This window comes from Cherax quadricarinatus, chromosome 88 (assembly GCF_038502225.1).
Source record: "Cherax quadricarinatus isolate ZL_2023a chromosome 88, ASM3850222v1, whole genome shotgun sequence".
In the NCBI taxonomy this organism is placed as follows: Eukaryota; Metazoa; Arthropoda; class Malacostraca; order Decapoda; family Parastacidae; genus Cherax; species Cherax quadricarinatus.
The window spans coordinates 2549584-2572726 of record NC_091379.1 but is presented as its reverse complement, the minus strand read 5'-3'; the positions used below and the strand labels follow the sequence as shown (position 1 = coordinate 2572726).

Below are 23143 nucleotides of genomic sequence, written 5' to 3'. Positions count from 1 at the left end.
GAATGTAGATCTGTTTGGACAGTTAAGAGGCACCCAAGTTTCCAAGTCTTCTAATATGTTCATTTTTCCACTATAATCTACCTTGTCCATAATTACTATTGCATTTGCTTTGTTTTATAAGGTGAAGTTTAGGATCTTTCTTTAATTTATGGTATAACTTAACAAATCTTTGAGGACAATTGTAGAGGTCTGAGCAGTAGAGGTCTGAGCTTTGCTCAGACCTCTACTGTACTTCAATTATTTTTTTTATGGACTGAGCCAGTTAATATACTTTCATTGTCATTGAGAGAGAGAAAAAAAATCAATGTTCGTAAGTCAGTTATAGAAAAAAGTGATAAACTATCATTAATGCTATTAAGTGTAACATTTTACACAAGCAGGATGTTAAAAAGCTTTGTCATAGAAAATTACCATATAATCTTGAGAAATATAACAGTCAAAGATTGACAAAGAAAAAAATACAGCAAACAAACTATTGTAATATTTTAAGAAGACTATTAAGCTTATCTGTGTAAAAATGAGGGCTTCCCTCTTTGAGGTTGTGCCTGAGGCTGAACAGGTACACAGTGAAATCCATTAAAAGACACCATTAGAATTATCATGAATTCTCTGTGAATCCTCACACGCCCAGGAGTGAACTCCTTCAACTTGGGCCATGTTGCCTTCATGTTTACATCCCTTTTACATCGTAGGTCATTCAAAATGTCTACTGAGGTTCTATTTTTGATTCCTAAAATCATTTCTATTAAATTATCTTCAGTTAATTGTGGGTTACTATTATTCCGTTCACTCACATGAAGCACTACAAGGGGACAAGCCTGTGCTGCATACAGTATATCAAATGTTGCATTGACTCCCAACTTCAGGGTAGAGAGGTGTCTGCACCATGGTAGTAAAGAAAGAAGAATCCTTCCAGAAGGGCCTAAATCTACACCAGATAAATCTAGCTCCAACAGGTGATCTTGACTGGAGTACACACCACTCCTTTTAAACACATCTGGAGAGATATTTCTTTCTACACATGTTTCCATGTCCCCTAATGTTATCCATGGAGTTTGAGAACCTAGCAATGTTAACACCAGACGAGTTATATCAATTCGAGTTGGAGGATAGGTAGCATGCCAAAGATGAGTATGCAGAAGCTGTGTAGCACGGACTGGTATAGGCCTAGATAATTTCCACAGAAAGTCCCACACCTTTTTCACTTCTGCCCACACCATCTGCAAAACAATTTACTTGTCAACATTTTGCTCAAGTATGTCAGCTGTACATTAATCCAATAGTGGTAAAAAATAAATATTTAAAATACATGTACAGCCTCTCCTGGCTTAGCGACATACTAGTTTACCGATGACTGACTTACGACGGGGTGTCCGACCAGTATGCATATCTAAATGTATATTAGAGCAGATTTCCTCTATTCTGGTTATTACAATATACGTGAACATAGAAAAGAGTAAGGTGATGAGGGTATCAAATGATTTAGATAAAGAAAAATTGGATATCAAATTGGGGAGGAGGAGTATGGAAGAAGTAAATGTTTTCAGATGGATTTATGAAGGATGAGGTTAATCATAGAATTGACGAGGGAAAAATGGCGAGTGGTGCGTTGAGGTATATGTGGAGTCAAAAAACGTTATCTATGGAGGCAAAGAAGGGAATGTATGAAAGTATAGTAGTACCAACACTTATATGGATGTGAAGCTTGGGTGGTAAATGCAGCAGCGAGGAGACGGTTGGAGGCAGTGGAGATGTCCTGTCTAAGGGCAATGTGTGTTGTAAATATTATGCAGAAAATTCGGTGTGGAAATTAGGAGAAGGTGTGGAGTTAATAAAAGCATTAGTCAGAGGGCAGAAGAGGGGTTGTTGAGGTGGTTTGGTCATAGAGAGAATGGATCAAAGTAGAATGACATGGAAAGCATATAAATCTTTAGGGGAAGGAAAGAGGGGTAGGGGTCGTCCTTGAAAGGGTTGGAAAGAGGGGGTAAAGGAGGTTTTGTGGGCAAGGGGCTTGGACTTCCAGCAAGCGTGCATGAGCGTGTTAGATAGGAGTGAATGGAGACAAATGATACTTGGGACCTGACGATCTGTTGGAGTGTGAGCAGGGTAATATTTAGTGAAGGGATTCAGGGAAACCGGTTATTTTCATATAGTCGGACTTGAGTCCTGGAAATGGGAAGTACAATGCCTGCACTTTAAAGGAGGGGTTTTGGGATATTGGCAGTTTGGAGGGATATGTTGTGTATCTCTATACGTATATGCTTCTAAGCTGTTGTATTCTGAGCACCTCTGCAAAAGCAGTGATAATGTGTGAGTGTGGTGAAAGTGTTGAATGATGATGAAAGTATTTTCTTTTTGGGGATTTTTTCTTTTTTTGGGTCACCCTGCCTTGGTGGGAGACGACCGACTTGTTGGAAAAAAAAAAAAAGTACAGTACACTACTGTATAAACATTTAATGTTATAAATTGTGCAAATGTGACATTAAAAGATGGTTGACAAACCCACTATCATTACAGTGTACTCCTTGCTTAGCGACAAATTTGTCTGCCAACGTGGTCTTAGGAATGGAACTCAGCTGTTAAGTGAAGAGAGGCTGGAGTATACCTGGAGAGAGTTCCAGGGGTCAACACCCCTGCAACCCAGTCTGACCAGGCTATTAGAATTTAAAGAAAGAATTAAAATTATCTACACATCTGTGGGGGATATGCTGGTATAAGGCAAGGTATTGATCTGGTACCTTTCAGTGCTATAGGAAAAAAAAAAATTTGATATAGTATACTTTGAAAAAATTAATTAGAAAGGAACTAAAAGGAAGCAAATGTTAAAGTTACATACAAAAAAAAAAAAAAAAAAAAAAAAAGTCAGTTTATCCTGGGTCACTACTGGACCCACCTCGGCACCTCTCTAGGTTCCATTCTCTATATTTGTGGGGAAGCACTACACCCATAGTGGTTATGCAACTGGGCAATAGGAGTATTATAATAAATAAAAAGTGCTAAACTTACAAGGGGCATGTAACAGACAATAGGGGTAATCAGGTTCCATCCAAGGTAGGCAGGTTTTTTGAAATTTGAGTTTTTTGCAGTTAATTCAGCACTCTTGGGTTAAAAATAGTTTCTTAAACTCATCAGTTAAAAGTCCCCTTTAAATTGTTAATATTAAGGATTAATGTCTCCTGGATCCCTACAATCAAAAACTAAAGTAATGGACTGCTGAAATGTGTTCCACAGTCGCATGCATACCAAGCTATGGAGGGATGAGTGGGGGAGGGGGAGGCAGGAACACCTACAAACAGGTGGCTTTGGGCAAGGTGTGCACACCTGATACTAGCTTGACAAGTTTCAAATGGCAATTCCTATTGAGGGATTGCTAAACACCATGTCCTGCCTAGCCCTGCACAGTTTTTGGCTGCAGGCCCCACAACTCTTAGGACATATATGCCCCCCAACCCTATACAAGTCACTGAAGAGGAACTGCTAGTCAAAGAGCTCTTCATAGCAGCCATTGTTGCAGCATCTGCTCATTCAATTTTCCATTCTCTAGACATCTCTTTGGCCATGGCATCAAGAACTCCACACTCTTGTGCTACACATGAAGTCTAAAAATTCTTGGCTCTCAGACCATCGTGTGGACAGACTTAACGCCAAGGCAGACAGCACATTTGATATTTAAACTGAATTGGGACCTTGCTAAGCCAGTTAGGACTAGAGCAGTGAGGACTGCTTGGAGCTCAGTAGTGACTACAGATTGTTTTTTATAATCTCACAATAAGTTTCCACTGGTGATCAGTCACCACCCTCACTGACCCATTAGTATAGACCTTTATCTTTGAAGCATGAAAATAATCGCTATTTTATTTCATTAACACATCAGCCATTTCCCACCAAGGTAGGGTGGCCCTGAAAAGAAAAACTTTCACGATCATTCACTATCACTGTCTTGCCCGAGGTGCACTTACACTGGTTATAAAACTGCAACATTAACACCCCTCTTTTGAAGAAATCAGCAAATGTCTACAGGACCCTCCCACAAAATTTCCTGTTTATAGTGAATAATGGTGATTAATGCCATAAGTTTTGTGATTTTTCCAGAACAATTGACAATTCAGGCAATTCATGTGCAGGAAGTTAAAGTGAAATGCTGCTGTATATTCATATCACATGAAAAATGTATGCCTTTTTTTTTTTATCTATTATGCCTAAGACTGTTTCATCTACCTCCACTTGCTGCACTGGTAAAACACTGCATGAAGGTTCAATTGTTACTCTTGTCTACTACAACTTTCCTGTATTCCCCTAACTTTTACTATAATGAAATGGTTACGAACCTCCTTGCATATCACCGAAATCCCCGACACTAGTGATCTCCGTTAGAGCTTTAAACGTTGCCAGTATACTGCCTCCAGCTTTCACTGCAAGGGGCAAACTGGACAAGATCATACAAGACACTCCAGGAGATGGAAATGATTACTACCAGGAAAGTTCAGATCATGTAGTCCTGGCAATGCCCCCCCTCTGGCTCCTTTCCCTCAACACTTCTGCACGATTAGTTAATGGTCACAAGGTGGACCAATACATTGTCAAGTTTCAGTCTCTGTGTGGGTTGTGTGTATAACCCAGATATATAATAGGTGCATGTCCAAGAAGGCCTAAGCACACAACCAGGTCCCCACCTGCAGCCTCACCGAGTGCCACAGGCTACAGGGAGGTTTGCAGACAAAGTAAACTGATTGATAACGGTGGAACAAGATACTTCTTGGCAACCACATCAAGGAAGTGCAGAGGTGTAACAGATGGAACAAGGGGAAAGTCCATTGCAGGAGACTAAGCAGCCCCATTCAAGTCAAGTGAAATTTTTAGATCTAGACAATGTAGAAAGAACTTTCACTGCAAGTATACTCCAGGTAAGTCAAACCACCTTAATTAATGAGAAGGTTTGGAGTCCATCCTTTGAATGTAGCAAAGAGAAGATTCATCATGATCCACACCTGGAAAATCTTAAGAGGGACTTGTCCTAAATCTGCACACATAAATCACTCCAGGAAAGCAAAAGACTAGGCAGACGGGGCAACATACCCACAATGAGAAGCAGGAGTGCCACGAGTACACAAGAAAACTCAGTGTTTTGGGCCCAAGACTGTTCAACAATCCATCATACTAAGGTGAATTACCAATAGACCTCTGGTGCTTATAAAAACTGGACAGATACCTAAAGTCTTTGCCAGATCAGCTGAGTTGTGGTTCATATGTTGGATTGTGTGCAGCCAGCAGTAACAACCTGGCTCATCACTCCCTGATCCACCAGGAGGCCTGGGCAAGGACCAGGCCCCAGGAGGCCTGGGCACAGACTGGGCTCCAGTTCTCGCCAAGGTAAGACCAACTGGCATTTTATACAAATGTTGGGTGAAACTGTAGTAGTCCAACTGTCTTTTGAACTATGTTACCCAGGGCACATCTCTAGAATGGCTTCGCAAAACCACTTTAGAGGGTGAGGGGAGGAGAGGCACAAATAGCAGTTGCTTGATAACGGGGGGGGGGGGGGAAAGGTTGTTAAGACAGTGGCAAGAACACAGATCAGCACACATCACCAGTCCTGGATTTGCAGGTGATTAGGCAGCAACCGGAGGTACCACTATGTGCAAGATTGTGGTCTCCTGGACTCCCATCTTGGATGATGCAGAGCAAGGAAAGTAAGAAGTAACAAAAACTTCCATTATCGCCCTAAGAAAAAATTCAGGGGGCTAAGGTACTGTCTTTTAATAAGGCTAAACCATTCAAACCACCACTGAATAGTAGTGGGGAAGGGGGGAGGGTTAATAATTGAACAGAAGGAAGACTCCAATTACTGTGATCAATATCTCCTCAAGGAAGGTTTGTTGATGCTGGTGAGGGACTCTTGATCTAGGGTATTGGATCTGTGCTCTGGTTCCCTGAATACCTTCCATCCCCCCCCCCCCCATGCGCTGTTTAATCCCACGGATTTAGCGCTTCCCCACGATTATAATAATTTGATCAATATCCCGTTGCCAGCACCACAGCACCAGCAAGACTATGCACAGGTTCCACTCCCTTTTGAGAGTAAAAAAAGAGTTAGTGTTCAGAGGGAGGCCCAGCAACAGTCTTCCAGGCTTGAGGACTGGGGGGGAAGAACCATTTTACAAATTAAGATGAAAACTATTAAGAGTCAGTCCTGCATTGTTAGTTTAATATCTTTATTATGTACCCCATACCCATCCTGTGGGCGGTAGTCAAAAGATTACAAAGGTACATAATGGGTCCAGGGACTGGACTCATTATGTACCTTTGTTTGCAAAGGAGTTTATTTTAGGAGGGAAAAAGTATGGAGGAACATGTATGAAATGGAGGAACTATCAGTGCCAGAGGATAATTTCATCTTAAATCAGTACTGCATGGATGGTGCGAAGCTGGGAAGTTTGAAAAAAAGGAGGGGGGGGGGGGAGAAGCCCGAGTGAGGTCATCTATGTGCTCGAGAGGTCACGAAAATGAAATGCTCCTCGATAGCATTACATTTAGGACAAGTTATTCAACTCGTGGGTATCAGAGCTTGGGGAATGACAGGCAATCAGTCAATCCAAGGACAGGACAATTTCAATTCTTTTGATCAAGAGCTCATTACCGGCATCAAGGAACCTCTCCTCGAAGTCTTTTGGCAAGTAACAATATTAATTACTTTTAATATCTATTTTGCTCCCCATACACATACAATAGAAGCTTCAGGCGCTTCATACATGGATATAAAAGTTGTGACCTGCAAGATTACTCGACCTAACACTGATAACTGCTACTGGTCAGCCTCTAGTCTGTTGGCTGCTAACTGCATCATCACCATAAACCGTGGCCTGGTAGGCAACGCTCTCGCCTCAGCGTTCTTTGTTCCATCCCAGACAAGGGTGAATTATTATAATCACGGGCCCCTCAGGAAGGCTCCATGTTGGTGAGGGGCTCTTGATTTAGGGAATTAGATCTGTGCTCCATTTCCCCGAATTAAGCCTGAATGCCTTCCACATCCCTCCCCTCAGGAGCTGTATAATCCTACGGGTTTAGCGCTTCCCCTTGATTATAATAATACTAATATAATCACGGGGAAGCACTAAACCCGTAGGATTATACAGCGCATGTGGGGGGGATGAAAGGTATTCAGGTTCAATTCAGGGAACGAGCACAGATCCAATTCCCTAGATCAAGAGCCCCTCACCAGCGTCGAGGTACCTCCCTTCAGGGAAGACAAGAGTGGAAACACTGGACTTTTTCCCTTATACCTGCTGTCCCTGTTCACTTAGCAGTAATTAGGTACCTCGGGTACCTACTTACTGCTAACACCCAGGTACCGTACCTGGGTGTTAGTTGACTGGTGTGGGTGGCATCCTGGGGGACAGATTTAAGGACTAGAGTAGAATAATTCTCAATAACGTAGATTTTCTTGGGTGACTAACCCTCAGAGGTTAAAAAACTAAACTAACAAAATCTTATCTTAATAGATCTTATGGGTACAAAATAGTACACTATACTAATTAATCCAGGCTAACCCAATATAGTTAAATTTGGCCTAGAGAAAGGAGCATTGAAAAAGAGTCCAGCAAATATTTTTCTTAACGTGTTTGGGTCTCAAAAAGCCCTGCCTAGTATGGGTCAGTACGTCTGAACAAAAAAAATAGGTAAAACTTACGACGGCATTAGGAGAAAGCTCCTGGAAAATAAGCGTAGCCTTGACTATTCTGTCTATACACAGCTCCCATAGTCTCTTGGGTATCATCTTGCCAGAGATTAACACTGTCGTGACCTGAAAAAAAAAAATCGAAAAATTCTTTGATTCATTAATAGGTTGCGGCTGCTTTAACAAGTGGTTCGAGAAGTCATTTTTACTATTACAAGCTTAATTCTTTGATTCATTAATAGGTTGCGGCTGCTTTAACAAGTGGTTCGAGAAGTCATTTTTACTATTACAAGCTTAATTCTTTGATTCATTAATAGGTTGCGGCTGCTTTAACAAGTGGTTCGAGAAGTCATTTTTACTATTACAAGCTTAAATTGCCTATACATTTATGGGTTTAGAGGGATGTGATTCTTGTGGGTCGAGTGCTTAGTTCTGATCTTAAAATGGGTTTAGAATATATAAGTTATAGCTATCACGATGCCAGCTAACTTTTTAGGTTATCTTAGGTAATCTACAAATACTGCTATGATAATTGTGTAATTATGCGTACCTGTACTTGAATCAACGTAGTAACCACCGGCTCCAACACCTACCTCAATTACACTCAAAACGAAGCGCTAAACCACCGGGGTCCAACAGCTGTTCTACCTCAAGCCTATATTGCTTCTATATTTGCCAGTACAATCGTTTATGCCTAACCAATTAACTACTTAGGTTTATATGTTATATTACAGGAGGATCATGAAAGCTACCGACTACTAGGATATCCCGAGTTATATCCACCAGTTCACAACACGTCCTTAGACTTATTTTATGAATTTATAATACATAATTCAGGGAACTGGAGCACAGATCCAATTCCCTAGATCAAGAGCCCCTCACCAGCATCAAGGGACATCGGTATCCATGGCTACGCTGCAACATTGTCATAGTTTACAATTGGGTTACAATACACTTTGTTTGGGTAGAGGGAGGGGGAAAACCCAGGTCAGATTCCTTGGATCAAGAGCTCTCTCAAGGCATCTTTCTTGATAGGTATAGGGTGCAATATCTAACTGAAGGATAAATCATTGGATATTTAACCTATTAGGCTCATTCGACTGACTTTTGTTTAAAAGAAAAACCCATCATGCTATGTTTTAGTTATTCGTCATCTGAAACCTGCTCAAGACTGTATTGATTCGGTTTTAAATGAGGTGTATAACCTAGCTGGTGTAGGCTAGTGAATGCTTAACTACTGAACTGGTCATTAATCAATAGTTTCTTGAACAAACTACACAGTACACCAGGAAATTTTAAGTGCCATTATCTCAGCCTTTCTCTACAACAAAAAATCGTGGTAAACCCATAAGGGTCATACAACACCTAGGGAAGGAAGGTTATTTTCCCATCAATGGAACAAGTAAAAATTCCCTACTTACCTTACTATTAGCAGACCTGCAACAGCGGTTCTAGATATAGAAAGTCAGTAGAAGTGCCAACAAACCTGACCTGTGGCACACATATGTATATTGTGACAGTGACAGCAGCAGCTCCAGGGATGGTATGACCTGGGAGGTCAAGACACAGACACAACTGACCTCTAACAGCACAGTCCTGGCTGGTTAGTCAGGGGATAAAAGCCTTTTACCTAGACGAGGGTCGTTAGGCTGCACATTATAACCTTTCCACCACCAGACAAGAATTTTTTTTTTTTTTTATTATCACACCGGCCGATTCCCACCAAGGCAGGGTGGCCCGAAAAAGAAAAACTTTCACCATCATTCACTCCATCACTGTCTTGCCAGAAGGGTGCTTTACACTACAGTTTTTAAACTGCAACATTAACACCCCTCCTTCAGAGTGCAGGCACTGTACTTCCCATCTCCAGGACTCAAGTCCGGCCTGCCGGTTTCCCTGAATCCCTTCATAAATGTTACTTTGCTCACACTCCAACAGCACGTCAAGTATTAAAAACCATTTGTCTCCATTCACTCCTATCAAACACGCTCACGCATGCCTGCTGGACAAGAATACTTTAATGAAATAGGAATTAAAGTAAACTGAGCATATATACATTGATATATACATATAAACTGCGTAATAGAGCCTGTAATAGTTATGGGTGGTTAATGGGGTCTGAATGGTCGCTTGTATAACACCAAACAAGAATATTTTAATAGCTAATATTGAGTTGGCTGGGTGCTCAAGTCGAGAAAGGTCGAGGTTTCTGGGAGTGTATGGGTTGTATATCTTCTATAAATGGTGGTTCAACGTGGGATATATACCAGTTATACATGAATTTGCTGTCAAAATGGAAGCAGTGCGGTGTCGTGAAGTTACCGAAGCACTGTGCAAATAGCGAGGCTTCTGGGTTATCAAACGTTTGGCAATTACTCGGGACAGGTGACTTAAATGCAAGATGCAGATTCGTAACTGGATTAGCTTCGCAGGAACCTCGAACAATTCGCCAGCGAGGTTCCGGGCGACTTCAACCCCAGCAGCGGGGATAACTGAACACCTGGAACCTGGCACGCACACTGGAGAGGCAAATACGATGAATTATTTCCATTAGCGACCTCATCGTAAGTCGCTCTGGTAACACGTGTCTTACTGTCACTGAAGTGGGTAAACTACAGCCAACCTCTCTCAACATGTCTACAGCACAGTCAACATGTCAGCAAAAGTAATGATACATTAAAAAACGCACCAGTTCTTAAAAAAAAAAATAGCTAATATAAGACCCCAAAGTAAACTCCCAGTGTATATACACCGAGATATGCACCTAAAGGTGTGTAACTCTCAGTAAATATACTGAGAAAGAGACATACTGGTGCCTGGACCAGTGGCAGAGCTACATTTTTGGGGCCCTGAACCTTGAACTGTCATGGGGCCCCTTCGTAACCCCCTTCTCATATAGTAGGCCCCAAATTTTTAAGCAATGTGGATTGAAGTTGCCTCTTGGGCTCCTCCGGGATTAGGGGCCCTGAAGCTTAAGCTTCATTAGTTACATAGTAGATCTGCCTCTGGCCTCGATATTGGTGATCCAAGTGTATGAAGAGAGAGGCGTGTATATACACTGAAGCATGTATATCTCAGTGTATATACACTGAAGCGTGTATATCTCAGTGTATATACACTGAAGCGTGTATATATACACTTAGGCGTGTATGTGTATATACACTGAGGCGTGTATATCTGTGTACATACACTGAGGCGTGTATATCTGTGTACATACACTGAGGCGTGTATATCTGTGTACATACACTGAGGCGTGTATATCTGTGTACATACACTGAGGCGTGTATCTGTGTACATACACTGAGGCGTGTATCTGTGTATATACACTGAGGTGTGTATGTGTATATACAGAGGTGTGTATATCTCAGTGTATATACACTGAGGCATGTATATACACTGAGGCGTGTGTATGTATATATACACTGAGGCGTGTGTATGTATATATACACTGAGGCATGTGTATCTGTATATACAGTATACAATGAGAAGTGTATATATCTCACTGTATATACCTAAATATCTGTATATCTCAGTGTGTTTGGAGCGTATATATCTCATAGTGTATATGTATATACACTGAGAGCTCAACCCCGATTTTAGGTACTATGTATTTTTAACTGGTGTTGTACACTTGATATGCAGCATTAATGACCCTCGTGTAGTAGATTGGCTTTCAACCCAACTAACCAGCCAGTTAGGATCTTCATATACCATTCATCTCTTGATCCAAGGACTCCTGCTCAATGGAATCTTTATTTCCTTGGATCGAACCTAAATCCCACAACTCCTGGAACTGTATGGCCCCCAAGAGCTTAGTGTTTCCAAGTGTTAATAATAATATATTCCAAATTTGTTAAGATCCAAGATTATTATTATAATCTCGTATCTTTAGCAGTATGGAAATTATTATATTATTAATGTGAAGCAGTAAACTCAAATGGGTCAGACAGTACTGTGGGACCTAGAGATCATTAGGTTTGATCTGAGGAAGAGGATGGTAGCTCCAGAATTCTATGGATTATTATTATTATACTTACGAGGAAGTGCCAAACCCACAGGGGTCACACAGCTCGTTTGAAATGGGAAAGCAGAGGGTGGCTTCAATTCCTTGGATTGATTATTATTACATTTAGGGGCAAGTGCTAAACATCTAGGGGTCGTGCAGTACCTAGGGGAATGGAAGACAATCAGATCTTCTCCAAGGAAGGGAAGAACAGGCCTTCACATTAAGAGCACCTCGCAAAAATCGTGGAATCTTCCTCGAAGGGTGAAGAATAGGTATTCAGGTTTGATCCAAGGAAGGGAAGGGTAGCTCCAGTTCCTGGAACCAAGAACTCTTCAGCAGCATCAAGGAATCCCTGCCCATTAAAGAGTGCACTGCATATATACTGTACACTACCTGTACACTGTGCAGTATATAGGTAGTGTATATTACATGTGTACTGCACAGAATAAATTTTTTAAATCTAAATGAATAGTTTTCAAAGATGTGTAAAAGGTAAAGAATAACACCAAATACACAGTAATTTGTACATTTACTAGCAGTCTCAAATATTGCCAGTGTTAAATATATTTCATTAGGGAAGGCACAGAGGAAGACTTTAACAATTATGTCACAATGCATCCTTCTAAAAGAACATCAGTTTTGAAACATAATTTAAGACTTTAAACAGCAATGTTGTCACTGGACATTGTTGGTGCTTTTGACTGAGTATGGCACCAGGCACTGGCACTCTAGGTAAAACTGCAAGCACTAAGAGTCTATGACTCTGCACTATGCATTGTCAGAACATTGGTTGCTTTAACACAGGATTTTTTCCATGTTTTTCCTGCCCTAAATTACATAAAGAAACTATATTCCTCAGTTAGAGTATTTTATAATGCATCTGTGTTGTATTCTGTTAGAACTAGTAAATATATTTTGACCTAAACTCACCTAAAATAATACACAAAGAAAAAGGCTTAAATCCATGTACAGTACAGTAAAAAAAAATTATGCATTATGTCCAGACACAGATCTGTTTATTTGTGCAACGTTTACTTATTACAGTGACTTGAAAGTCAATACAGAAACATGGCATAATATATCCACCATCAGTGACTAAAATACCAAGCAATTATAAAACAAATCTCTCAAACTTCAATAATAATCAGCTAATGTACTTCCAAAAATGTTAAACATGTAGGTATATGTATTAATACATTTTAAATAATATCCATTATGTTACAAACAAGAATTAAAAATTTTCATCATAAATATCACAACAAATCATATTCAGTCATAGGTATGTATGTCCATCCACAGTTTTGTATTTTCTTTATGTCTTCCTGTTCAAAGATGTTGGGAGAGGCATACAGCTCCCATGGCCTCCTATCACTGGTCATCCTTGGTAGCTCACACAGACTTGCCTTATCCAAATTAAAAAGTCTGATTACTTTCAATATTCTCAATTCCTGCAACTGAGTCAGAGTTTCCATTAAAATTTTTTGCTTGTCTAAAAAGCGTCTGCCAATAATAGTAAGTTTTTCAAGCTTGGGAAACATTTTAAGAATGCAAGGTAAAGATCGTAGCCTTGGTTGGAATATTTTATACTTGAAAACTGTTACGTTTTCAAAACGTGGCATTTTCTGAGCACCACTGTGTTCACAGCGCAATTCTCTATTGAAGTCTAAGGCTAAATCTTGAAGAAGTGGAAATGACTGCAGCAGTAATGCTATATCTTGTTGACTTACTTCATGAAAGTTGTTAGCATGAATGTTTAGTGTTGTTAACTGCCATCCAATACCAGTAAAAGTCTCTGCAGGAACCTCAGCTAGGTTTATGAATTGCAAGTCTATATCAAGCACTCTCAGAAATGAAAATTTAATGGATAGCTTTTGTATGTCTTTAATAATAGTGTTTACATAATTTTTTATGGCAACCAAATTTAGCTTTTCAAGATCAGGTGCAACACATGCCAGTGTGTCTATAAAACCTCCACCAGAATACAAGCTACTGGATTTAAGAGATAATTTGTGCATATTAGGAGTTTCTCTTCTTAAGTTATGAAAGGCTTGGAGAACATCTTGCAGTTGAATTAAATTACTAGCTAAGGAATGTAATTTAGTAAAAACTACTAGAATAAGAAGTAGAAAACTTAATTGCACTTTGCAGTAACCAGAAGAAAAGTCAGAAAGCTGTGGCCAAGATGGATTTTCATGAATTGATTTTCCCTGTTGGACATTGCTCAGTAGTTCTGCCAAGTTGTAATTCCGAGAACCTATGATGATATCTATTAAGTCATCTTCTGTAACTCGAGGCTGCCAAACAAGTCGTTCACTTATGTGAAGAACTGTAATAGGACAGTTCCTCGCTGCACACAACACATCTGCTGTTGTGTTGCCACCCAGCTTGAGAACAGTGAGCTCAGAGCATAATGGCAGCAATGCTAACAGCACATTCATATCTTCAATGAGGTCAACACCTGTTACATCCAGTTCCTGCAGAAAGTGTTCATTAGCAAAAACATTTTTTACAGAGAAAAAGGCTGAAGAGATGATGCTTGCTAGCTGTCCTTCTATTGGCACAAAGCTGATTCTGCGAGTTTTGATAGCTAACAGAGTCAAAAGCTGTCGTGTTACATCACGAACTTCACTCTTGTGGCGGTCGTACACGAGATAATTATGCAACAGTTGTGTAGCACGATCAGGGATGCATGGCGACAGGTACCATAGGTCTGTCCACACCTCACTCACATTACTCCAAATGCCCTGCAGCACAAAATTGTGTAAATGAAGTGTACAACAATCTTTCAGTGTTGACTGTACTAGACAGTACAGTATTGTAAACTATGATTTCACATTAACTGTTGCTAATGATTTTCTAGTCTTAGCTCCTCAAGGAATGCAAAATCTTATAGAAAAGGCTAAGAAACTTCAAAAAAATATTCTTGAAATAGAATATAAGTTCTCAAAAATCTGTATAATTTATGAAACTATATATAATGTACACACACACACATATACATATACATATATATATATATATATATATATTATATATATATATATATATATTATATATATATATATTTAATGCTGTAATTGCTAAATACAAAAAATGCTAACCTTAAATATGCTACCGAGATAATAATACTCATTAATATTTATGACCAATTTTGTGAACTAGAAAAGTACCATTAAAGAGAAGTCAGAATAAGATAATAAGTTTATTTAGGTGCAGGTACACATAAATACATCATAAAGATATTATATTATTGTTAGAATATACGTAATTACTGATTATGTGATAACCGAGATAACTTTACTTCATAATCATGGCAGTGACGTTGATAACTCTTGGTTGAATTAACCAGAAAGTCTATACACAAGTGCAGGAGCGGTTTAGGATGCATTCGGATAACAGACGATACTGGTTTCACCTCTGATGATTCATGACAGTGATAATTTGCTCTTTTTTTTCAGGATAAGTGAAGTTCGCTTTATATTTTGTTGTTGTTATTGTTGTTTGGGGTTTATAGGGCCAATGACAGCTGACGCCGTATCGAACCCGGTTTTCCGGTGTCCGGCCAATGAAAGATGACGCCGTATCGTACCCGGCTTTCCGGTATCCAGAAAAGAAACCTCAACCGTAAGTAACCATTCTTACAGTATTCATTACCTTTGTAACTTGTGAGTTCATTACCTTGTACCTAGTTCAGCCATCAAAACTTTGGGGCCCAGTCCCTGGACCCATTATGTACCTCTGTAATCTGTAAGATAAGATAAGATAAGATTTCGTTCGGATTTTTAACCCCGGAGGGTTAGCCACCCAGGATAACCCAAGAAAGTCAGTGCGTCATCGAGGACTGTCTAACTTATTTCCATTGGGGTCCTTAATCTTGTCCCCCAGGATGCGACCCACACCAGTCGACTAACACCCAGGTACCTATTTGCTGCTAGGTGAACAGGACAACAGGTGTAAGGAAACGTGTCGAAATGTTTCCACCCGCCGGGAATCGAACCCGGGCCCTCCGTGTGTTTACCTGGAGTTTACCTGGAGAGAGTTTCGGGGGTCAACGCCCCCGCGGCCCGGTCTGTGACCAGGCCTCCTGGTGGATCAGCGCCTGATCAACCAGGCTGTTGCTGCTGGCTGCACGCAAACCAACGTACGAGCCACAGCCCGGCTGATCAGGAACTGACTTTAGGTGCTTGTCCAGTGCAAGCTTGAAGACTGCCAGGGGTCTGTTGGTAATCCCCCTTATGTGTGCTGGGAGGCAGTTGAACAGTCTCGGGCCCCTGACACTTATTGTATGGTCTCTTAACGTGCTAGTGACACCCCTGCTTTTCATTGGGGGGATGGTGCATCGTCTGCCAAGTCTTTTGCTTTCGTAGTGAGTGATTTTCGTGTGCAAGTTCGGTACTAGTCCCTCTAGGATTTTCCAGGTGTATATAATCATGTATCTCTCCCTCCTGCGTTCCAGGGAATACAGGTTTAGAAACCTCAAGCGCTCCCAGTAATTGAGGTGTTTTATCTCCGTTATGCGCGCCGTGAAAGTTCTCTGTACATTTTCTAGGTCGGCAATTTCACCTGCCTTGAAAGGTGCTGTTAGAGTGCAGCAATATTCCAGCCTAGATAGAACAAGTGACCTGAAGAGTGTCATCATGGGCTTGGCCTCCCTAGTTTTGAAGGTTCTCATTATCCATCCTGTCATTTTTCTAGCAGATGCGATTGATACAATGTTATGGTCCTTGAAGGTGAGATCCTCCGACATAATCACTCCCAGGTCTTTGACGTTGGTGTTTCGCTCTATTTCGTGGCCAGAATTTGTTTTGTACTCTGATGAAGATTTAATTTCCTCATGTTTACCATATCTGAGTAATTGAAATTTCTCATCGTTGAACTTCATATTGTTTTCTGCAGCCCACTGAAAGATTTGGTTGATGTCCGCCTGGAGCCTTGCAGTGTCTGCAATGGAAAACACTGTCATGCAGATTCGGGTGTCATCTGCAAAGGAAGACACGGTGCTGTGGCTGACATCCTTGTCTATGTCGGATATGAGGATGAGGAACAAGATGGGAGCTAGTACTGTGCCTTGTGGAACAGAGCTTTTCACCGTAGCTGCCTCGGACTTTACTCTGTTGACGACTACTCTCTGTGTTCTGTTAGTGAGGAAATTATAGATCCATCGACCGACTTTTCCTGTTATTCCTTTAGCACGCATTTTGTGCGCTATTACGCCATGGTCACACTTGTCGAAGGCTTTTGCAAAGTCTGTATATATTACATCTGCATTCTTTTTGTCTTCTAGTGCATTTAGGACCTTGTCGTAGTGATCCAGTAGCTGAGACAGACAGGAGCGACCTGTTCTAAACCCATGTTGCCCTGGGTTGTGTAACTGATGGGTTTCTAGATGGGTGGTGATCTTGCTTCTTAGGACCCTTTCAAAGATTTTTATGATATGGGATGTTAGTGCTATTGGTCTGTAGTTCTTTGCTGTTGCTTTACTGCCCCCTTTGTGGAGTGGGGCTATGTCTGTTGTTTTTAGTAACTGAGGGACGACCCCCGTGTCCATGCTCCCTCTCCATAGGATGGAAAAGGCTCGTGATAGGGGCTTCTTGCAGTTCTTGATGAACACAGAGTTCCATGAGTCTGGCCCTGGGGCAGAGTGCATGGGCATGTCATTTATCGCCTGTTCGAAGTCATTTGGCGTCAGGATAACATCGGATAGGCTTTTGTTAATCAAATTTTGTGGCTCTCTCATAAAAAATTCATTTTGATCTTCGACTCTCAGTCTGGTTAGCGGCTTGCTAAAAACTGAGTCATATTGGGACTTGAGTAGCTCACTCATTTCCTTGCTGTCATCTGTGTAGGACCCATCTTGTTTAAGTAGGGGCCCAATACTGGGCGTTGTTCTCGATTTTGATTTGGCATAGGAGAAGAAATACTTTGGGTTTCTTTCGATTTCATTTATAGCTTTTAGTTCTTCCCGCGATTCCTGACTCCTAAAGGATTCTTTTAGCTTAAGTTCGATGCTTGCTATTTCTCTGACCAGTGTCTCCCTGCGCATTTCAGATATATTGACCTCTTTTAGCCGCTCTGTTATTCTTTTCCGTCGCCTGTAAAGGGAGCGCCTGTCTCTTTCTATTTTACATCTACTCCTCCTTTTTCTTAGAGGAATAAGCCTTGTGCATACATCGAGTGCCACCGAGTTAATCTGTTCTAGGCATAAGTTTGGGTCTGTGTTGCTTAGTATATCTTCCCAGCTTATATCGGTTAGGACTTGGTTTACTTGGTCCCACTTTATGTTTTTGTTATTGAAGTTGAATTTGGTGAATGCTCCCTCGTGACTAGTCTCATTTTGTCGGTCTGGGGCTCCTCGCATACATGTCTGAACCTCAATTATGTTGTGATCTGAGTATATTGTTTTTGATATGGTGACATTTCTTATCAGATCATCATTTTTAGTGAATATGAGGTCTAGTGTATTCTCCAGTCTAGTAGGCTCTATTATTTGCTGGTTTAAATTGAATTTTGTGCAGAGATTTAAAAGCTCGTGTGAGTGTGAGTTTTCATCAGAGCTGCCTCCTGGTGTTATTACTGCAACAATATTATTTGCTATATTCCTCCATTTTAGGTGCCTTAAGTTGAAATCCCCCAGGAGCAAGATGTTGGGTGCAGGAGCTGGAAGATTTTCCAGACAGTGGTCAATTTTTAACAGCTGTTCCTGGAATTGCTGGGATGTTGCATCCGGAGGCTTGTAGACTACCACAATGACTAGGTTTTGGTTCTCGACCTTTACTGCTAAAACTTCCACTACGTCATTTGAGGCATTAAGCAGTTCTGTGCAAACAAGTGACTCTGCAATGTACAGGCCAACCCCCCCCTTTTGCCTGTTCACTCTGTCACATCTGTATAGGTTGTAACCTGGGATCCATATTTCATTGTCCAAGTGATCCTTTATGTGGGTCTCAGTGAAAGCCGCGAACATTGCCTTTGCCTCTGCAAGCAGTCCACGGATGAAAGGTATTTTGTTGTTTGTTGCTGGCTTTAGACCCTGTATATTTGCAAAGAAGAATGTTATCGGACTGGTGGTATTGTTGGTACTGGGGGGGGGATTTTTTTTCCGGCATTAGTATCTGTATCTGTTGGTTTGGAGTGGAGGCCATCGACTGTGGTTCCACTCCAGGAATGACTGGATTTGGTGTACGATTTCTGCCATTTCCTGCCAGTTTTTTTTCCTTCCTGGCACTAAAAAACCTCTCCCTCTTGAGTGGCTGTGGCTACCCAGGTTTTCCCATGGCCTGGATGTTTTGTATCTTTTTGTCCCCTTTAGATGGTATGCCTGGCAATTTAAGTTATAGCACAGTCTTTCCTGTACTGAAGAGGTACACATTTCAGGGTGAAAAAGCTTACAGGAAGGGAGTTTGCATTTTCCTGTTGTCATATGGGCATGGCATTTTCTAGGGTGGTCAAAGTTGCACGTCCCATCTGTTTTTCCAGATTTCCCATGCCAGCAGATACCAAGTGCATAGTATGTGCACAGGCTTGGTTTCCGCTTGCCTTGGGTTTCTGTGACTGTATTCCCTGTTGGTGCATGTTTCCCTGTCTTACTTCTATCCTCCCTAGCACCAACAATGGAGCTCCCACCAGTTGTTTTTGGTAATTTATCCTCACTATTGCTATTGGAGTCCTCTTGTTTGCTATTTCCTGCGGTATTTCTAGTTTGCAATATTGGTTTTATCTTATCTTTGACTACACTTGTTTCCCTACTATGGCTCCTATCCCCTATGAGGTCATTTATATGTATTCCTTCCTGCGTATAATTCCCGACTACCTGGACAAAATCTCCAGCTTCACCATTACTGTCTCCCAGGACAGTATCTCCAGCTTCACCATTTCTGTCTCCCAGGACAGCACCTCCAGCTTCACCATTACTGTCTCCCAGGACAGCACCTCCAGCTTCACCATTACTGTCTCCCAGGACAGCACCTCCAGCTTTACTATTACTGTCTCCCAGGACATCACCTCCAGCCTTACAGTTTGTGACTACATGGCCAGTATCAAGGGCAGTACCATTCAGCCCAGACTTTTTATGTTCCCATCTGTTGTAGAAAGCTTCCAGGTTTTCTATGAAAGCAGCTTTGATGTTGTCCTCTTTTAATACCCTTGTGATTTTAGTCCACAGATTTTCCTCATTTGGGCATACCCAGAAACACTTCTCTGTTTTAATACTGCTTGTAGCTAGTTCTTGGATATCTGCACAAGGGGCGTGACACCAATTTCCACAAAAATGACAATTTATCCATGTGGAGGCCCGTTTGTTTGACTGACCACAGACTACACACAGCTTCATAATGATTTGAATGGTTGATTTACTGCAATTCTACTAGCAACCTCTTGAATATTATATTAATAACCTTAAATGAAGCTCTAGCTATTTGTATTTCTGTTTCTAACTCTTTTTGTATATTGGACAGCTTACCGTCACGTTCCTGATTTTTAATGTTTGTTGTGTGAAGCGGGAGCTTTAGCCACCAGGCCACCGGGCCATGATTGTGACTAGACCTACCTGGAGTTCATTACCTTTGTAAATTGTGAGTTCACTACCTTTGTAAATTGTGAATTCATTACCTCTGTAACTTGCTCAGCTATCAAAACTTTGAGGCCCAGTCCCTGGACCCATTATGTACCTCTGTAATCTTTTGACTACCGCCCACAGGATGGGTATGGGGTGCATAATAAACATATTAAACTAACTACCAAAGTGAGAGATAAGAAGGAAGTTAAGATAAGATAAGATAGGATTTTGAACGGATCTTTAACCCCGGGGAGAGTTAGTCACCCAGGATAACTCGGGGAAGGTTAGCCACCCAGGAGTCATCGATGACTGTCTGCCTTATTTCCATTGTGATTCTTCAGTCTTGTCCCCCATTCCACTAACACCTAGGGACCTACTTGCTGCTAGGTGAACACCCCTCAAGGAAGATTCATTGACGCTAGTGAGGGGCTCTTGATCTAGGAAATTGGATCCGTGCTCCAGTTCCTTGAATGCCTTTCACACCCCCTACAGGCCCCGTATAATCCCTACGGGTTTAGCGCTCCCCATAATAATAATGCTATGTGAACAGGGACAGCAGGTGTAAGGAAACACGCCCAATGTTTCACCCTTGCCAGGGATTGAACCACGGACACTCAGTGTGCCAGGCGAGACCGTTGCCTACCAGGCCACAAGACCAATGGCTGTATGTGTTGTATGTCCCCAATGCTCCCCGCAAGAAGAGGCAGGTGCAGGTCAAATCCCTCCCCATTATCTTTTTTTTTTTGGGGGGGGGGTTAGTCTGTTTTCTTATTTTGACATTATAGGGTCACTAACACATTACGCCGTAATTTTTGGTTAGCTTTCTGTCTGCTCTTCTCTCTTATCCCGAAATACACCGCATGTTAGTGGCTTTCTTTGTATCCCTACTACACATTCATTCCTAGCGGGTCCTTACCTGAGAGTTAGTCTAACCATAGAGAGGTCGTATTGTAAGTAAGAAAGTAGCTAGCAAGAAGGAGACACTGCTGCTGTGTCTGCTGTTGCTGCTGTTAGGGCTCTTAGCTCCATCATCTGCCAAAACAAACACTCAGTTATAGATCGGGAAGGGAACATTTTATGATATGAAGTTAGATTAATATTTTAATTATGCATTCTATACTCATCTTGTGTGTGATATTATGTGTACACTCACCTATCTGTGATTGCAGGGGTCGATTCACAGCTCCTGTGTGTGTGTGTGTGTGTGTACTCACCTGTTTGTGTTGCAGGGGTCGATTCACAGCTCCTGCAGCCGCCTCTTCGCTGGTCGTTACTAAGTCTACTCCCTGCTCCAAGAGCCTTATCGTGTGTGTGTGTGTGTGTGTGTGTGTGTGTGTGTGTGTGTGTGTGTGTGTGTGTGTGTGTGTGTGTGTGTGTGTGTGTGTGTGTGTGTGTGTGTGCGTGTGTGTGTATTTTACATTGCAAAATATAACAAAGGTTCAGCTAACCTTTACGGTGTGATGCTAGCTGCTGGACTCCTCCTTCAACATCTTGGCTAGCCTGTAAGCATAAAGCATATCATCATTCACACGGCAGTACATGGCTTTAATCACTCATTTCCCTGGCATCATATATCTACCAGCTAACAGTTATGTTCACTAGTGAACGTAATAGATATCGTATTTTCCGGCATATAAGGCAAAAGTAGCATAATGATAAATTAGTAATCATAATCAAGGTGTGGAAAATTACATTTAGCTGAATGTATCATTATATACATAACAGTAAATGAACAAAGATAATTATTATTTATCAGTTAGACAAGTAGGAATTTGGGACACCTAGGTCGCAAAAAATGTCCCCCTTCGATACCTACCACTGTCATATCCACAAGTTGCTCTGGACCTATTACTTATAAATGAAATATACATCACCAGGAATGCTGGTAAATATATAAATTTGTGGACTGTATATTAAAATAAAGAATGATTATATATAAACACATTTACATAACAGAAGGAGAATATCTTAAAAATTTACCAATTTGACTGGAGATTAAGGTGTATCATACTCAGAAAACCCCCCCCTGTCTACATTCATGATAATACTGGCCAGAACTATAAACATAATATAGACATGACTTAGCTGGGGTTCCTGGAGCTGTCTTGTCCAGTCGCCTGATATCTCAAGTTATGCAGGAATGCACATCCAACAATTTCGTCTCCTATTTGAGAGGTGTCAGCTCAATTTTAACCTCTAGAGCACGAAAAATTCTTCCCATTATACACTACCGTTAGTGTCCAATTCAAACAAAATGGCGAGTCTCCTCCCCAGCCGCAGGTTTCCCATTTTCGATAACATACTTCTTTTAAAAATACAATATAGGGCATCTATTTACCTATAAATTACCGTATTTCCGGAAAATATATACAGTATTTTCCACACAAGGGTTAATTATCTTATTACTTTATGCTAAAGCCTAACCCAAAGCCTACCCTTAACATTGAGCATATAAGGAGCAGGCTGATTTTTCCAAGACTGCAAAAAGGTGCGCCTTATATGCCGGAAAATAAGGTAATTTGTTCATTGTTGAATAAGAATGGAATTATAGGGTCACTGGTGAACACACGTTCAAAAGAAATTACATTATTATCAGCAAATTAAACGTTAAACCGTAAGGGTCATATAGCACTGCTAAAAAGGGAATTAAATGCAGATAGATGAATTAACCAAAACCTTCCATTTCTCAAGTATATGTACAAGGTATACATGTACAAGGTATACATGTACAAGGTATAAATGTACAAGGTATAAATGTACAAGGTATAAATGTACAAGGTATACATGTACATTTCTCAAGTATATGTACAAGGTATACATGTACAAGGTATACATGTACAAGGTATAAATGTACAAGGTATAAATGTACAAGGTATAAATGTACAAGGTATACATGCACAAGGTATAC

At 40.9% G+C, this 23143-nt stretch overlaps 2 protein-coding genes across 4 annotated transcripts in view; both read right to left on the bottom strand.

The window, feature by feature from the left end:
* Positions 1 to 393: 393 nt before the first annotated feature.
* Positions 394 to 9341, bottom strand: LOC128698592 (uncharacterized). 2 transcript variants are annotated; one of them, XM_070103857.1, is made up of 3 exons: positions 9167 to 9341; positions 7688 to 7801; positions 394 to 1220 (listed from the first exon to the last, which is right to left on the bottom strand). In XM_070103857.1, the coding sequence occupies exons 2-3, from the start codon at positions 7772 to 7774 to the stop codon at positions 504 to 506; spliced, it is 804 nt and encodes a 267-aa protein (XP_069959958.1). In that variant the 5' UTR covers positions 7775 to 7801; positions 9167 to 9341; the 3' UTR covers positions 394 to 503. The 2 variants fall into 2 exon arrangements, with proteins under 2 accessions (XP_069959958.1, XP_069959957.1); XM_070103856.1 differs by having other exon boundaries at positions 9097 to 9339.
* A 2850-nt stretch (positions 9342 to 12191) lies between these two features.
* LOC128698593 (crustacyanin-A2 subunit) overlaps positions 12192 to 23143 on the bottom strand; it is a 43279-nt gene continuing 32327 nt past the window's right edge. Inside the window, exons 7-9 of one of the 2 annotated variants that reach the window (XM_053790922.2) lie at positions 21684 to 21735; positions 21152 to 21267; positions 14288 to 14425 (exon numbers count right to left, since the gene is read on the bottom strand). In XM_053790922.2, the coding sequence (XP_053646897.2) occupies positions 21164 to 21267; positions 21684 to 21735 (156 nt within the window). In that variant the 3' untranslated portion in view covers positions 14288 to 14425; positions 21152 to 21163. Of the gene's footprint in view, positions 14426 to 14982; positions 15203 to 21151; positions 21268 to 21683; positions 21736 to 23143 lie in introns of those variants that run through there. The other variant, XM_053790920.2, reaches the window with a different exon arrangement.

Excerpts from the sequence above, each read along its gene's own strand:
- LOC128698592 (XM_070103857.1), bottom strand. The coding sequence starts at position 7,774 with ATGATACCCAAGAGACTATGGGAGCTGTGTATAGACAGAATAGTCAAG. Across the intron at positions 1,221-7,687 it reads AGCTTTCTCCTAATGCCGTC|ATGGTGTGGGCAGAAGTGAA; the intron begins GTAAGTTTTACC and ends ATTGTTTTGCAG.